Genomic DNA, 18,018 nt, shown 5'->3' on the forward strand with positions numbered 1-18,018 from the left:
CCTTCAGAAATGTGAGTTTTAATGACTGCTCAGTACAGGTGGCTCTCTGTGTCTGAGGGCTACACATCTTGGACTCTATTGGGAGCTGGAAACATTCAGAAAAAAGAACTGTGTCTGTAGCACTGTAAGTCATCTACAGATGATTTAAAGCACGCAGGAGAACACATAGGGGTTCTATGCAAATATCACACCGTTTTGCTTCAAAGGATGTGCACATCTGGAGGTTTTGGTATCTGTAGGGGTCCTGGCACCCATCTCTGTGGGCACCGAGGGCCTGCTATATGGCACTGGCTGGCCCTGCCTTGTGTGGCCCTAGCACTGCCAGCACTGGTACAGTCACGGTGAAGTCTCAGTACACGGTGCATGTAAACTGCAAGGTACAACGTCATTTGTTCCTAATTGCAGGAAATCTGGGTTATTATTTTCTATCGCTGATCTAGTTCCCACACTGAGCTACTGGGAGAAACTTCCACAGCCTCTGGGTTATATATGTATCTTTGTATTATTTCTTTTTAAATACAGATAGTATCATTTCTAGTCCCCACACTGTGGTCTGTTGAACAAAAGATTATAATGCCTATATCTTACCCTGACACATTTAAAATCTTACTCAACAGACAATAGAAGAGCCTTTTTTGGTACATACTTGGTAAAAGAGGCAGCCGAGTAATACTTCTTGCATTTTTAGAGAATATAATGATAGATGGTGTTCAGAGCTGAGAGCGTTTGTGGGGAAAAGGCTGATTATGTAATTACGGTCACAGCCAGATCAGAAGCATTAGCGCACTGAATTTCAGCAAGGCAGGGTCGGAAGGCTGTGGTGTGTACTAGGAAAGAATGGGAAAGTCGAATCAATAGGAGGAGTCAGGCAAGGCCTGAGAGAGGCCCTGTGTTTAAGGTTATGGGTGAATTATGATAATACAGGCATTCAAAGGAATAAGGCCAAGCATGGGGAGCATCGATCCAAAGTGAAGATTAAAAACACCGAGTGAGCGGCTGACCCAGGTTTCTGAATAGACCTGGATATGGAGGGAGCACCAGGCACCTACAGAATTAGATCAAGAAAGGGTGCGTGCTGCTAGCGTGTGACACCTTCCAGTCTCCAGTGTGGGAGATGCAAAGAGGAGAAGCTGAGAAGACGCAGCCGCAGACCGCGAGCCTGTAGGGTTTTGGTTTCTTGAAGCCTGATGCCAGAGAACTGGTACATCCCTTTGGGACTTTGTCAAGACATTAAAGGTGGCTGCAAACCTTCCATGGGCTGTGCTCATGCCCAGCAAACAAAGAGCATCAGTCTGAGAGTTCCCCCAATTCTCAGGCACTCAAAGCTAGGCCACTAGCAGAGCGCAGTGTACCTGACCCCTCAATTGCCAAGGGAAGACAGTGACACCCTTGCCAACCTGGAAGAGGTTAGGGAACCCATACGCAGCCAAATGGCCCTGGGCAGCCCTCAAGTTGAGCCACATGCATTATGTTCACACAAATGCAATGGTGGATCCAAATGAGGAATACTCAGACACGGGTCATATTCAATTGAGCTCCTAATTCTCAGCAGAGCTCCCCATACCCTCAGTAACAAGCTCTAGGTAAATGTTAGGCTCTCGGAAGGCAGGAGGCCTTCTGACAAAGTGGAGGCAGACGCAGAATCCAGGGTGTCTAACTCAGCAGCATTCGCGAGCAGGGCTCATGGAGCAGTCTGGCAAGTGAGGAGGGATGCCCGCACTTGGGTGGCTCCGCACATCCCCCTAAGAAAGGCTCTAAACACTAAAAGCTCTCCATAGTAAAATATTTACGTAAATAAGCAAGTGTTTTTCCCTCCAGGCGCCTGCCAGTGTTTCATGCTGTTAATCTTTTTTGGAAATGCAAGAACATGTTTTGATATAGATTACAAAAGCACCAGCCACAGAGTCGTTTATACACTCAGAAGGCTGTGCTGCCAGGTGGGAACATTGATTCAAGGTCTCTGGATGTAAAGTGAGTCGTGCAAAGAGATGGTTTCCTTTTTCCCCTCTGAACACCAACCTGAATCTTTAGAAACTGTTTTCCCATCTTTCCTACTGCACCTACAATTTGGTGCGCTGGCTGTAATAACATATTGGTGACAGGCTACCCCAACAACATCTGCTACAGCTAAATGCCATTACAACAAAACAGGATTAAATGGGATGCTTTCTGCATTACAGGCAGACCCCGCAAAGTTTGATTTAGCATCTGTTTTTGCCACCATTGGGGTACTAGAAGTATTTAAATATATTTTCCTTATATGGGATTTTATGATTTTCAGTGATCCCCCTCTCCACGGACTGCAAACCAAAACCTGGGCTTTTTCAGCCCACATCAGGATGATTTTGCTGCCCAAATTGACTTTCTAGGTTTTCCTCTCTTGTCAGCAAGAATCCCTGGCTCCAGCAATCAGAGTGATGGAGAATAAGTCAGCCCAACAAACCGCTGGGGTACACAAAGAAAACACCAGAACTGGGCCAAGCCTCAGGCCCAGTGAGCCACTCTGGTCCAAGGGGCCTCTGGCCTGAGGCGATGAACTACCATTTACTCAGTGCTGACTGTGTGGTAGGCCTGGTTCTGAGTGCTGTATGTGCAGCCCATTTGATTCGATGGGGAAAGTGCAAGTGTTATTTCTCTCTGAGGGATTGGGAAACCGAGGCACAAGAACGCCATGCGACTTGCATAAATGTACTCAGCAAGTGAACTGTAGGCTGAGGTCTGAACCCCAACATGGCTACTGACTCTAAAACCACACTCACTCTCACACCTTGCCCATCCACAGTACAATGCATAAAACCCAGGAGAAACACAAGCAGGTAGCTCCAGATCCATGCCCCACAAACTGTAGAGGATGACAGCTGCTTTCTTCTTTGCCCTTTAAACAAACCTGCAGTGAAGAGCTCTGGGTATGTGTGCAGGAGTCTTGAGCAGATGGCCTAGGAGTGGACACTGACTGGGACAGAGAGTGTGGCTGTGACCACCTACCCTAGGCATGGCCACATTCTGACCAGGGTGTCTGGGGGTCCTGGTCTCCCACACCCTAAGGCCTATTGGTGTCATTGGACTGTGCTGATTAATGTGGGCTGGTATGTCACTGCTGCCTAAATTTAATTTTAGAGTGCTTTCATAATCAGAAAAACAAATGTTAAAGATACCCTGAAAAATAAATGATAAGGTTTTGTGTGGAGGACCTGGATGACTCTCCTTGAAAGAAGAGCAATTATCTCCATCTTGGCTAAACCTGGCCCTATTTCCATGTATTAATATGTACAGAGCTGGCTAGGACTTTTCCTTATCCCTTCAGTTGGCTTTAAGCAATGCAAATCGGTCTAGCTGAGGTGCTGATGTGTAGTCTTTGAAGCAAGGGAACAGGGCAATGTTACTCTGCCCCTGTAGCTCCCAAAAAAACATGTGCGAGCTGGGCGGTATGGAGAGCCATGCTCCATGCTATTGGCTGGGATGGAGCCTTGAGATAAGAGGCTATGACTTCCCAGGGCACAAAAGATTACACATCATAGCTGAGGCACCAACGCTAAACATTAGATACTACCTGAAATTGTGTTATGCAGATTATTCTTTCTGTGTATCCATCTCTTTGCATATTGCAGAGCTGGTTCAGGCCTCCTACCTAGCCCAGCTCATAGCATTCACCTACTTCCCGCAGTTCTCACAGTCACTCATCTTCGAGTCACTCCCTTCTGCATGAATTAATAAAACCTGGGTTTGGCCCTGGGTCAAGGCTTTTGTTCTGGTTAGCCATCACCCTAGCTGGACTTAGGGTCCCGTTGGCTCCCCACAACTATAAATATGCCTTAGTGTCCTTATTTTTGCCATGTGTTGCACTGGTAGTGGTAGATTGGAATTAACTTGCTAGAGTTCCACTAACTTTTCCATGGGATTACAAATATGAACTTCTCGGACCATGATGAGGACCAAGAAGGGCTCTCAATAATTTTAAAGTGAGCTGAGTTTCATCTAGACAATGAGACTTGTGCTGTGCTGAGAAGAGCATCATGCCTTCTCTGAGAACAGTACGACAGGTTCCAGCTAGAGAGACACACGCAGAGGGAGGAGCGTTCGAGCCTGTAGCCCAGAGGACGTGCAGATAGAGCTCAGGCTGAAAGCCCACCTGCTTGGGGAAGTATTAAGAGGTGGAAGCAGGTGGGGCCTTTTTCAGATGATGAGGGCTCTGCTGTCATAAATGGGAAATTCATTCAGATTAATGGTTTATTTGGAGAAAGAGGTTCAGTAGGGTGTGGTGGTGAATGTTTGGAATCCCAGCACTCTGGGAAGCTGAGGCAAGAGGATCACAGGTTCAAGCCCAGCCTGGGCAACTTAGTGACTTAGTGAGACCCTCTCTCAAAACAAAACAAAACAAAACAAAACAAAACAAAACATGTGACAAGTCCAATTCGGCCGTCTCTTACACACACCCATAACAATTTGATGCCCTGTGCTGCCTTGGAACTCTGCAGACTTCCCCACGGAGAGAAGGCTCTCATCCAATAGGCCCTTCCACTTCATACCTCCTGGCCCCCAGAGCTTAAGCAAACCTGCATTTTTATAGATCCAGCTTTAATTGTGTTTAATATTCTACAGTTTCTCTTGAACCAGAAGAAGCTGGAAGCTCTTTGGACCCAGTCTCACTGTCCAAATGGGACTCAGTTCATTTTTTAATCTTGTTATTTATTTTTCAGGTGTCTCTAACATTTGTTTTCCTGCTTATAGAAGCACTCTGAACCTGAGCCCAATAAATTTTTATTTTCCATAAATTACCCAGTCCATGGTATTCAATTGGAGCCACAGAAAGTGGACCATGAGGACATCTGCCCCGTGTCTGGCAGGAGGAGCAGAGGTGCTGGAGAAGGGGTCTCTACAGGCAGAACTGGTCCAGGCCAGAGCTGCCCATCTTTGCAGGAGGAGCCTGGGTGGACAGTTCTAACTCATAACACAGCTCAGAACTTGGGGTCCTTGCATGGCAGTGCAGCTAGATGCATGCCTGCCACACAGCCAGAGCTGAGCTTGTGGACCAATGTGGCTGTGACACATGCATGCAGTTGTCCAGAGAGTCACAAGTTGTCTGGGAGGTCCTGAGTGCTGCTTCTTCCCAGAGAACAGTGCTGGGGACTTGAGAACTGTGACAGATCAAAAGCCCACATTCTCCACCTCTAGAGCCATCTCCTGTTTCGCCATGGTGTGCTGGGGATGACTCTGGGCTACTTGGATACTCAGCCCTGCTTGTTCTGAAAGAGAGTGCTGCTAGGTACCATGTTGAGGACTGCTCTCCCTGCCTGCCATTGCTCCCTGAAATGCTCCCTCCAACAAGCGACTTCCATGGCTGCTTACTGTGATTTAGGCAGCAAGAACCTGTGAGTGCAAAGGTCCTTCAAGTCAGAAATGCATGACTCATGGCAAACTCTACCAGGGAGCTCCAGGAATCCCACAGAGGAAGGTCACAGGGAAAACAGGCCACAGCCTTCCTGTGTGGAAAACACAGAGGGCTCTTGGCCCAACTTAACGAAACAAGTGCTCCATAAATATCTGCCTTTCAGGCCACCTTCTTTTGGCTGCCAAAGTTGTTACCCAGAAGATAAACTTGATTGTGTCACTTTCCTGCCAGAGTCCCCAGATGGCTCCCTACTGTGATCGGCACAGGGCTAAAAACTTTTTTCCTTTAAATAAAATAAAACCCATTCTTTAAACCATACCCTAGACTCCAACATCAAAAGCAGGTAAAAGTGGTGATTTGTTTGTAAGGTCAGATTTGAGATTTTACCAGAAATCATCTGGAACACAAGCTAACCGAATGAGGATCTCCTGTGTCTGGATTGGGTAAATGTCACACAGGAGTGCTGACCTAGGTCTACAGTGATGTTCTGTACCTGATGCTCTTAAGTGCCCACTTGAACGCTGGCCACACCTCGTTGCAGGGCCTGGCCTGGGGACAGTTCAGATGTTCTTCCCTTCCTCCAGGCCTGCAGAAACCACTTCTCCTCAGCACCCAGCTCAAAAGTGGACTTCTGCCTCAGGATCCCCCCACTGAGACCCCGATCCCATGAATGGCTTGTGGGGCACTCAGTGAACAGGCTTGTTACTTGTGTCATTGCCTGATGGGGCCAAGGGCAAGGGTGGAAAGCTCTTATTCAGTTCTGTTTCCCACTGTGCATACAACACCTGGCACACACAGTCCTCCATTTGCCTGGGTGAAAGGGTAAATAAATAAAGGAATTGATGATATTTTAACATATAATGTGCCACCTTTGGGAGCTGGGAAAAATTGAAGCTTTTCATCAGTGTTATCAGAATTGTTTCTCTGAGTGAAAACTTAAAGGTGAACGTGTTCTTGGGACCCCGAGCCCAGCAGCTCCTCTCCAGGATCAGGTGCAAGCCTCAGAGCAGGGCAGCGCTGTTCCCAGGAGCTCGGGAACAAGGCCCAGCTCTGTGTCATCTATGGGAAACTGGCCTGCTCCTTCTCAGATGCATGGTGGACACAGGCCCATTACAAAGGGTGTTGCCATGAACCACGAACAAATGGAAGAAATCCTGGATTAATAAATTGTAAAGTTCATCCCACAAAAAAATTCTAGTGTAAAGCTTTGTTTTTTATGCCCATAACTACCTAGTAGAAACAGAAAAAAACATCCAAGTGTGATTTTCTCCTATCTCCCCCGCTGCTCCTTACCCAGAATCACGCCGTTGGGCTCCTCTGGGGGCTGCCACACGATCCGCACTGAGGTGAGCCGCACTTCGGGGAACACCAGCCTCACTGGGGGGCCTGGGGCTGTGGGAAAGCACAGTAAGGAGGTACACATGGGATGTCGAGGTCAGCTGTGCATGGTGTCTACCCCTGTGACACTGTTTGTGAATGGAATGTGTCCAAATTTCTAGTGAATGACTTTTAGAACCTAACCCACTCAGTGTGGCTCCCTATAATTTTAGAAAATCACCTCATTTTGGATCCTGTCCATCTTCTTCCAAGTTCTGAAAACATTGCTCATGAACTGTGCTAGAAACAGCGAACAGTGAGTGTACAGATAGGACCCTGCAAAACCAGTAAGAGTGTCCATCAAGCTGGAAGTGAAGATCCCTCTTGTCTGAGCTCAGATTCCTCTACAGGGTTTGATTTCCACAGAGCAGGTGTCAGACAAGGTGACCTCAAGTCCCTTCCACCTCAGAATGGAGGTCACAACCACTGATGCGACATCATGTTGGCAATCAGTGCTTTTCCTCTTGTGCATGTCACCCCTCCCCCTCTGACTTTGTCCTGGAGCATGAAGAGTTGATGTGCACAAGTGCATCTAATAATTCTTTTGGGTAGTTCGGCACACCGGTAATTCACAAAGAAGCTCTGTATTGTGCAGCCACTGAGTAATAGGGTCATAGCCCTTGTAAAATGTATTTGCTTAAGTGCACAGGCCAGGTGGTGTGTGGCAGTGTGAGACCTCTCCCTGGACTCTAATCATGGACTGTTCCTCAGTAAGAGGCAGAGGGCACGGAGCAATGGTACAGAAACACTGTGGCGTGGGCAGCAGTCATTCAGGCGGCTGAATTCTGCCTCTGGGTATTAAGCTGAGAACAATAGTTTAAACCTTGAATGTATGTTATGACACCTATGTTTGGGCAAAAAAAATGTCTGAAGGAGGCCCAAGGTTGGAACACATGGGCAGCACTGATCTCAGCCGTGCCAAGGCTGGTCGTCTGAAGGACACAGAAGTGAGGCAGAGGAGTGACACGTCTACACTAGGTAGCAATGTGCCTTTGAGGAAAAGCGAGGGTGGCGGAGTCAGAGCTGAGGAGCAGTTTCTAAGATGGAGGTTCCTGCTTCTCCCTAGAGTAGCAACCTGAAGCACATGGGAATGTTGTGCAGGTTGCCTTTCCTCTCAACAAAACCCTGCCAGATGCCCATTTCCCGTTTCTCTTACTGGATGCCTCCCCTCCCTGTGACCCTGAGCTGGGGAAGGAAACTCTCATGCTCTCCAAGAACCATGAAGAACACTTCCCACCCAGTAGGTAGACGGTGTCTGCACTCATTGGTCCAGACTTCAGAAAGATGCTTAAGGAAACCCGCAGTCGTTTTCCTTCTGTCAAATGCGTTTGATCCTGGGGTGGGTGTTTTGGGGGGATCAGTATATTGCCCCTGACATCTTCATTGCAGTCTGTTTAATAATGAAAATGTAAAGGAGGTAACCTTTAAAGCTTTGACGTTTGCAAAGTGGGAGAACATATTTTCTGGTGATTTAGACTTCCATAAAAACAAAGCAGCCATACATGTTCTTAGTCTGGAAACACAGGGCCCAGGGACCCTGGGAGCTATCAAGAACACTGCTTGGTACATGGGAACTGGCAACTATCTCCTAAGATACAAACAGGGAGGCCCACAAGTCCCAGGAGCCCTGGAGCTGTTATGTCCAGAGTGGACTTTTAACTAGATTTGAGAACCATAAGACGAGCAGCTCACATTTCAGACCAACCCACTTCTCGCCGACACTGCCCACAGCAGAGTTACGATTGAAATTCTGCATAGCTTCATAATCAGGCTATAAAAATCCACTCCAGGCTGAAATTGGCCATATAAATGCTCAGTGACTGAAAAACAATTTTGTTTTGTTTCCTTCAACTGAAAAAAAGTGGTTGGAAAATTACTTTTAAAATGACCACAATCCAAATTGTTTGGATTGGCAAAGCAAACCTGAGGGGCAGTGAGGCCAGCGTGGGTACTAACCCCACACGTACCATCATCTTTGGTGCGCTCGAGGATGAGGGGTGAGCTGGGTACCCCGTTCCCAATGCGGGTGAAAGCCAGCACCTGGAGCTCGTACAGCACGAACTTGCGCAGGCTGGCCAGCAGCGCTGACTGTGTATGGTTCCCTCGCACGACATGAGTTCTGGGCTCAGGATCCAGGTCTTTGGCCCGGTACAGGATCTAAAGCATCAACACATGAGCACAGGTGGTTACAACCCCAACACACATAAGAAAAGGCCTCTGTGGGCGCCGGCCTCCTGAGTTTCCTTACCAACGGCAGCTGTGGTAAAGGCCCGTGGATGTAATTTCTGTGGGCTGGCATGCAGGGAGGAAGATGGTGATGAAGTGGTTGTACTCCAGAAGGGTGGCTTGAATTAAAACAGCCACAGCTTGGCAAGTTGGCTGCCTGGTCACAGTCTGCAAGGTCTGAAGCACTCCAGTGCTGCCGTACCAACTGCATCCACTAACACAAGGACTGGGAGATACTATGCTGCCACAAAGCAGCCAGCAGCCAGCAGCCACTTGGTTTCCCAGTTCCATGGAAACTAAGTTGCCATCCCAGAAGGCTGTCTGCTCTCATGTGAACCTCAAGCTCCAGCTACAGGCATAGCACCCAGCGTGTCCTCTAGGGCCTTAATCTTTCACTTAGGTCCCACATTCTCCCTGCTAGCCCACCCTCTCTGAGCAGCTCCCTGTGATCTGTGATCTGGAAGTGATAGATACGGTCATCAGGGAAGAGTTTGAAGGTGGCACAGCAAGCACTTTTCACTGAGACCCAGTAATGTGACACAGAGTTTTGGTCACTGAGCCCACTCACTAGGACTGCCAAGCACCACGACACTGCCATGTATCACAGCATGGTCCTATATGATGGGGCAGCAACATATCACATTGTCACATATCATAGACCTGCCATGAATTGCGGGAGTGCCATTTGTCACAAGGTTGTCACATTGGATGGCCTGTCATGCATTATGGAGCCAGAAGGAACAATCAGAATGCTCAGGGCAGAGGGAAGATTTATGAGAACTGGTGGGGGTAGCCAAATCATAGGCATCCAAGTTGCAGAAAAGCAGAAAGGAGGCCTGCTCACGATCATGGAGCAGAGACTGAAAGAAGTGTGGCCTTCCTGGCCAAATCCAAGGTGTTCATTCTGCTTCTTGGTAAGTGGAGCAGAGGGGGAGGGGCCTAGAGACAGTACGTATCACCCTTGATTGGTGCACAGGACACAGCAGGCCTTAAAGGGTCCAGGATGTGCATGGAAGGTGGAGCCCTGAGAAGCTGGGACAACTCACAGTGCCACTGTCTTGGACTGCCCTGCGGGGAGGACATGTGCAACAACACACACACAACCATGTGTGTCCATGCTTATCAGCACTTAGCACGAGCAGGGAGCACTTCATAAATGACCCCTTGATTCTCAAACTGACCCTGGGGAGTAGCTGCTATCTTTATTTGCATTTTACAAGAGAGGAGACAGAGGAGCAGAGTAAGAATCTGGCCCCGGGAGGGCAGAGCCAGGGCTTGAGCTTTGCAATATAAGCCCAAGTCTAACTTTAGGTTCACTTTAGAATGTGGAGGTATCTGTTAAGCAGTCATACCAATGTCTTCTTCCCAGACTGTAACAAGCTTAGACAAGCAATGGTAAAAATCAGGACCCTGGCCATTGCTGCAGACCTGGGAGAGGGCAGACACTGCCCTGGGTTGGTGGCTCCTTGCCTGTAGCACCTTAAGACAGCAAGGTCAACATAACATGTACCTTGTAGCCCAGGATGAGCCCATTCTGGTCCTGCTCAGGGACGGATGCCCATGTCAGTAAAATCTGGGTTGAGCTGACGGCCTCTGCAGATACATTTTCAGGGGCAGCTGAAGGAACTGCAAAGAATGAGGTATACTGATTACCACCAAAAGTCTAAAATGCTTCTATAAATAAATAAATAAATAAATAAATAAATAAATAAAATTTTCACTCGAATCATCAAGTTGTTCTTGAAATAGTGATATATTCTGAGCATTTTGTAGGAGTCAGACTAAACTTGCAGGAGTATAACAGATATGTAAATCTCTTTAATATTAGCAACAAATTCCATAAATCCTGGGTATTTAGAGCTCAATTTTACCTGAGTCCACCCAGCAAGAAAATATGCTCAGTCTGTCTTCTGTGATAACTCATGGCCCTGAAGGCTTTTATCTTAAATAGGAATCCTCACTTTCAGACAGACACAGCTCTCTGACTTCTCTTAATGGCATTCAGTGACAGGGACAGGAGGACTGGACAGAGGGATGATCTTGTGATGTGCCCAGAGAAGAGGAGGGGAGGTTTGCCACGTGCTGTCTCTTGGCTGGGTGTCCTCAGAGTCCTGATCGAGTATAATCCCTTTGGTGAGCCAGTGAGGCAGGTGTTACAGCTGCCTACAGATGAGAGGCCTGAGGCTTGAGGAGACTCATCCTGTATCTAAAATAATGTTTGCCAGTGAGACGGATGGCCTGCAGAGCCAGCAGTGTAATTCCTGACCCTTGTGCATGTAACATACTTTTCCTGCCTGTATAGGATCTTTCCTCTGTTTATATTGTCACTAATTGTCTTGCTATATATGCTAAGCTGCAGATCTAAACTGTATAAAGACAACAGCGAAGCCTTAAAAACAAGCAATTTACACTAGGTAATCTCAGTTGCTTCACTAATTTTCTTGTAGATTCACTTGTGCTTCAAAGGCAGCTCATTTCCTGGAGAAAATGGACCTGGGGAAGTCAGAGGATGCACCAGTTACTGTAACATGCCAGGAGCAAAGGGGTGGTTTGAGCCTGAGCTTCATGGTCACGCTATACCAGGGCGAGGAGGAGGAGGAGACACACTTAAACTTCACTGCATTTCATGGTGGGTGTGATAGCCCAGCCCTCCCTTTCCTGGTGCCCAATACTGTCATGTAGCAGACAACCTGCAGCATTAGTTCTGAAGACAGAGAAGCAATGGTACTGTAAGCCCTGCCCCTGATGTAAGGATGAAAGTATTGCTGGGTGTGGAAGGCATGGCCTACAGGGCTCCATGACAGTGGGCTCCTTGAACCCAATCCAGGGGCTTTCCTGATTCTCTTTCCATGACCTGTTCCTTCCTTCATTCATTCACCTAGCCCTAAGGCTTTCTTCTTGTGGCAGAGGCTGTGAGGGCGGTTCCAGTACCCTTAACACAGACAGGATTGTGGGTTTGCACTGTAATGCTGCTCTCTGCCATAGAGTTGCTCTATGCCCTATGTGGAAATGCACTGGTCTTTGTCAGAAGCTGAATCCTGTGATTCTCCAAATTCTTATCTTGGAGTTCCAATTCCAGGTACTTCAAAATGTGATGCATTTGGAACAAGAATGTTGAGATGTAGTGATGACAGAGGAGGCTGTACCTTTAATCCAACTGATGATTGTCCTTACACGGTGGGGTAATATGGGACAGATGCACACAAGGACAGCGTCATAGGAAGATGAGAGAGATGCTGCCATGGGCCAAGGAACCCCCAGAGGCTGGAGAGGGACTGGGGCAGAGCCACTCTGGTGCCTTTGGACCCTGGACCTCAGACTCTGGCCTCTGGCACTGTGAGAAAATGTATCTCTGTCATTTCAGTCACTGGCTTTGGGGTACTCTGCTAAAACATTAACATCCATTTTATGACAAAATGCCAATATTTATAAAAGTCCTAGGAGTTTGGCAAGCTTGATCAGGTTCCTACCACAGCTAGTCATTTCTGTGGGGTGGGGTAAGGAAGAAAGAAGGTCTCAGGCAAGCCACAGCCTGAGGCACCCGCCTTGGACCCTAACCCTGGCCCTCTGGCATTGGATTACCTTCAGGGCAGGCCCATGGGTGTGTTCACGAAACAGAAAAGGTGCCTGCTCTAGCCGCTAGGACAGGCTGCAGCGACCCTCCTTATACACTGGAAGGACAGAATGCTGGTCAGCTCGACCTAGCAGATAAGCCTCTTCTCAGATACATCAGGGGAGAACCATTCTTTCTGTTAGTCATTCAACAAATAAATAATCCTTGTGTTTGAGCAGATATGTCACATAGAAGGAACATTTATAATTTTCAGTGTAATCACTTCTCTGAAGAGGAAAGACGCTTATCCCAGATGCTGCCCAGTTATGGCTTGTGTGACTCACACACGCTTCCCCAGCCTGCAAGGGCTCCACCGGTGTGTCTTAATGTCTCTGTGGCTGTTGTAAGGAAATGGTTTATACATATGTTTACTTTATTAAAAAAGAGTAATAAGCCAGGACTTTGAAACAACTAGAATTAAAGGAGTCACTATCATTGAAAGAAAGGTAAACCTATAATTGATCTGACTTTATTAAAATGAGAACACCAGATGTACCGTATGCCCATGACTTTAGTGCTGTGTGCTAAAACCTGTCCCCATCTGTAAAGAGAGGGGCCATTGTCATGACAACCCAACTGGTCCACCTCTCAGACCCTGAACTGTTTCCTGCAGGTCAGTCTTTAGAGCTGTAAGTGCTCACTTCTCACTACAGATCCAGAAATGATTGCTGGTTTTCCAAGATGTGGTAGGTAACAGACACATCCATTTACAAGAGAACCAGCCACGTCCCGGAGAACCGGAGCGATCTCATGGCTTTAGCAACTCAGACTCTGCGCTTTGAACATGGCTGAATTTCCCACAAGGGGCGAGGGAGGTGGGCTGGTAGAAGAGAGAAAATGGCAAATTTCAGGATTAAAATTTCAGCTAATTCAAATTTTAATCAGACAAAATCTGCCATTTGGGTACCAGGCATTATTTTAAGATTTGAAAAACAAAAGCTTACCCATCACTTACTTTGAGATAGATTGAACTTCTTTTCCAACATCTTAAGTATCAGATGTTCCTAGACATTCCCTTTCATCAGCAACTCATCCCAAGTGCTCACTTTCTCCTTCCCCACCCGTCTTCTCTCCTCTACAGGAGTCTCACTGTGCAGTTCACTGCTGCTCTGGATACACCTCTTTTCATTTTTAAAGCCTCATTTATCTCTATAATACATCACAGGACATCGTAGAACCTGTTGGAGTGTACTTCAAAACTGTAAACTTCATTTAAATGTGGCTCAAGGTGTCCTCTCCATGTTTCCAGCCGTCTTTTTGAAGATTTCAAGGAACTGCGGTTTCCATTGATGTGAGACTTTTACATGGACAGTGACTGGCAGCTCTGTTAACTCCTCAGCTCCCTCTACAAGCCCTCCCCTCCCACTGGCCTCATGGCTCAGCCATTGTGACTGTCACCCACCTCCCATCTCCCCAGCTAAAGTGCTGAGCTAGACTGGGCGGGATAGATTTCTTTGCTGGGGGACGGTGAGTGTTAGACGTTACTAGGAGGAAGGCAGGCAAGGAGTCAGGCTGCTGCACTGAGAATGGCCTTGGCAGCCAGAGGAAGGAGTCCCCAGGGAAGGAGGTTCTTAGCACTATCCAGAAGGTAGAGGAGCTAAAGTCCAACAGGACCCACGGTGCTGGAGGAGCACCCAAATGTTCCCTGGCATGTGTGTGTACTTGGAGTAAACTCTGAGAACCAATACCTAGCAGAGCAGAGATTAGCTCAGAAAGGGTCCTGAGGGGTCCACAATTAAAGCACTAAAGATGTCTGAAAACTTAATAGTCCACATCTTGGAGATCAATAACACAGTTGCTTAATTTGTGATGAGAATACTTGAACCAAAACTCTTCTTCCCAAGGAAATGTGTTGCACTGAAGTTTCTAACTCAACAAAAAAAATTCAATGGAAATCTAAAAGAGAATTTTCTGTAGATCATAATCCTCAGAAGAAAGGACAGGGTGACTCACAAAGCAAAACTTCGGCTGCAAGAATGATTCTTCTTCTTGCTCAGAAACCTTCTCAATGAGTTAACTGAACACAACCCTGCTTCAGTCAATAGTGCATTCTGCATGGGCTTCTTACAGTTCCCCTCCAGCTACACATGAGTCAGTTAATTTAAAACAAAGCCAAATCCACTATGCTTCTCTTGCTGTGAAGTCTATTCCTCAATATTATCCTACAAAAATAAACAACACAGCTTGAGAAAGCTTCCTCAGAGTTACCATAAAAGAGATATGTGATTGTCTAAGAGAACAAAGACAGGAAAAAAATACTGTAGAAATAGGTTTCAAAAGCTAGAAATGTTTGTAGGAAACATAGCTCCAACTCAGCAATTTTACATTGGTCTACTGTTTTTAAAGAGTATTCTTTGCAAAGTTATCAAAACAATATTTCTAGTCCTTATTACATTTTCTTCATTTTTACAGAACATGTAATTTTGTTGTTTTCTGAATGAAAGCCTTTAAAAATAGTTTAGTGGATGCAAAACTTGAGGCTCATCATCTTTTTCTTTCAGCTCCTGCAAGATGATTAACTAGCCACTCGCTGGCCCTATAGCCCTTAAGAAATCACATCAGTCAAATTATTGCAGTTACCTTTCTGGGTTATCTGTCTTTTGTTCCAATGGTTTTTACAGCTTTCTCTTTGGATTTAGTAGTGTTTTATAGCTGTACCACAATACATTTTGGAGTGGATTTATCAACATTCCTGCTTCTTTAGAGTGATAATATCTTTCACCAATTCTGGACTTTCTCAGCAGATCTATGCAGATTTCTTTGCCTTTCTATTTTGGAGTTCTATTAGATCCTTTCACTTTGTTCTTTGCCATTTAATCTCTGTGTTATTGTCAATCTCTATGTTTTTGTGCTATACTTGAGTTACTGACTCAGATACAGCTTCCAGTTTGGTAGTTGGCTTTAGCAGAGTTTAAACTGCTTTTTGCCTCAACCATAGAGTTTTACTTTCAATGCCTATGTCCTATTTGGTTCTTTCCAAAAATCAATTTAACTTAAAAATGGTATTTTAATCTTCAAAGTTCTAATGCTTTCTTTTAATAATTCAAGATTATGATAATTTAAAAGGTACTTATTATATATTCTCTTTAAGACCAGCATGTACTTTACAGCAATCAAGGCCCTTGATCTTTCTTTAAAAATACTGTTCATGTTTACTTGTGGTAGACTATATCCTCATGCATTTCATAATTGTGATTCATTAAAAAAAGACTTGATTTTCACTTGTGCAACTTGGCTATGACATTTGTCCAGAGAGAAGTTATATTTGCTTTTGTTGGCTGCACACAAAGTCTGACCTGAAATTAACTTCTCCTTTCCCTTCCCTTCCCTTCCCTTCTCTTCCCTTCCCTTCCCTTCCCTTCGCTTCCCATCTTTGTCCCCCCTCATCTCCCCTTCCCTGCTTTTCCTCCCTTTATATTTCCCTTTTTGTTTTGATCTATTTTAGAAAAGAGAACAGTCCTCTACTGGGGTGTAACACATAGCTGTTTCAGAAGGGTTGATGTTCCCCTTGAGGGTGACCTGATAAGGGCAGTGAGGACAATCAGGGCTTCCGACCATATGCAAAATGCACAATCTATGAAGTAACTTATTTTAATAACATTTAATCTATATAGTTAATCTACAGAAGGCTGAGCTTTTCTTTAGAAAATAGCATTCATGTATAAATTCACCTATCATAGAATTCACCTATTTATGATATACAGTTCACAGAGCTGTGCAATCATTACTATAAGAAACTTTAGAACACATCATCACCCCCAAAAGAAGCCCCATACCCTCTTCTGTGAGTGTGTCTTTTGTGGTTGCCTTGATGAACTGAATCAATTCACACTACTGACCGCAATTTCTGTCAAATGAAAACATCACGAAGTGCCCTCATCCACCATAGTCACTGGATCTGGCACAGCACATCTTCTAGCTCTTCCCCACAGTCAGAATGACCACGAATGGTAAACATTCTGAGTTAATTCAGGACACCAAGGCAGCCATGGCAGCGCAACTAAAGACCGTTATGAAAGATGACTTCTAGAACCGCCTGAGAAAGTGGCAAGCATGATAGGCTAAGTACTTGTGAAGGGAGAGGGAATATTTTGAGGGGGATTAATGGCAATCTGTCTTTTACTATAATTAATTTAAAAACAAAATTTAAATTAAGTATAATTTTTGATCATACCATGTACCTAGCAGTGGAACTACTGTGCCACATGAGAACTTTATGCTCATCTTTCAGGGATCACCAGCTACTTTCCCAAGTGGCTGCACCATTTTACATTTCTATCAGCTGCGGGTAAGGTACCAATTTCTCCACACTCTCACCAGCACTTGCTAATGTCCATTGTTTTTCTACTTAAGCCATCTGAGGGGTATGAAGTGATACCTCATTGTGGTTTTGATCTGCATTTCCTTAATGGCTAATAATGCCGAGCATCTTTTCATGTGTTTATTAGCCATTTGTCTGTCTCCTCTGAGGAAATGTCTATTCGAGCACTTGCCTGATTTTTAATTGAATCATTTGTCTTTTCATTGTGAAGTAAGAAGTCTTTGTGTATTCTAGATACAAGCCCCTTGTTAGATACATGATGTGGAAACATTTTCTTTTTCCATTTTCTGTATGGTATTCTGTGAAGCACAAAATTTTCATTCTGATGAACCCCAATTTGCCTATTTTTTCATTTGTTGCTTGTGCTTTTTGTTTCTGGAATGAAATTATTCATTATTTCTCTTCGGGAAGTTTCTAGGACCATGCATAGAATGTACACCCAGAATTCACATTTGGGTCAGGCACAGGATTTGGAGACAATTTTCCCCATCCACAGTGTAGGCAGCCAGCCAGGCTCTGTGGGCAGGTACTTTTAGCCTCCCTGTGGAAGAACCTTGTCTTCACATGGGAGTTCAGGACCTGATCCCCACTCCCTAGACTGGGAGGTGACCCTCTTGCTCTGCATGAGCAACAAATCCCAAGTCCTTATGGGATGGGGATGGACTGGCTGCTCCCCTTCCCCCACAGCCCTGCTTCTCAGGCTTCAGTCCCCTTTATGCTGCTCACACTGGGTGATTTCACTGTTTTCCTTCTAAGTATATCAATACATTGAAATTTTTTTGAAAAATTGCATTTATCTACTATTTTCTAAATGGAAATAGCAAAAAATTTATTTTAAAAGAATTTGATAAGTCTTCCTATTACTGGGCTTAGAACTCTCTTAAAATTTCTCAGGTTCTTTTCTTTGTCACAAAGACTCAGATGTCAAAGATGATGGAGTTTTTTAAAAAACCCACAAGTCACAGTCACGAGCCATAAATCCCGCATGCCTCAATCTTCTCGCTTTGACCTAATAAGATCTGTAGTGGGAAGTGAGCCTTACCTTGCAAAACCCTCTCTAAACACCTTCCCTAGCAGAGGTCTGCTGGCCAC

At 45.6% G+C, this 18,018-nt stretch overlaps 1 protein-coding gene across 1 annotated transcript in view; it reads right to left on the bottom strand.

Annotated features, from left to right (window-relative positions):
* Sdk1 (sidekick cell adhesion molecule 1) overlaps positions 1-18,018 on the bottom strand; it is a gene marked incomplete at its 5' end in the record, with an annotated part of 870,484 nt that overhangs the window by 94,051 nt on the left and 758,415 nt on the right. The window contains 3 exon segments of the mRNA XM_005397857.2: positions 6,683-6,781; positions 8,734-8,923; positions 10,503-10,618. Of these exon segments, the coding sequence (XP_005397914.2) occupies positions 6,683-6,781; positions 8,734-8,923; positions 10,503-10,618 (405 nt within the window).

This window comes from Chinchilla lanigera, unplaced genomic scaffold, assembly GCF_000276665.1.
Source record: "Chinchilla lanigera isolate Chin_1 unplaced genomic scaffold, ChiLan1.0 scaffold00059, whole genome shotgun sequence".
NCBI classification, from domain to species: Eukaryota; Metazoa; Chordata; class Mammalia; order Rodentia; family Chinchillidae; genus Chinchilla; species Chinchilla lanigera.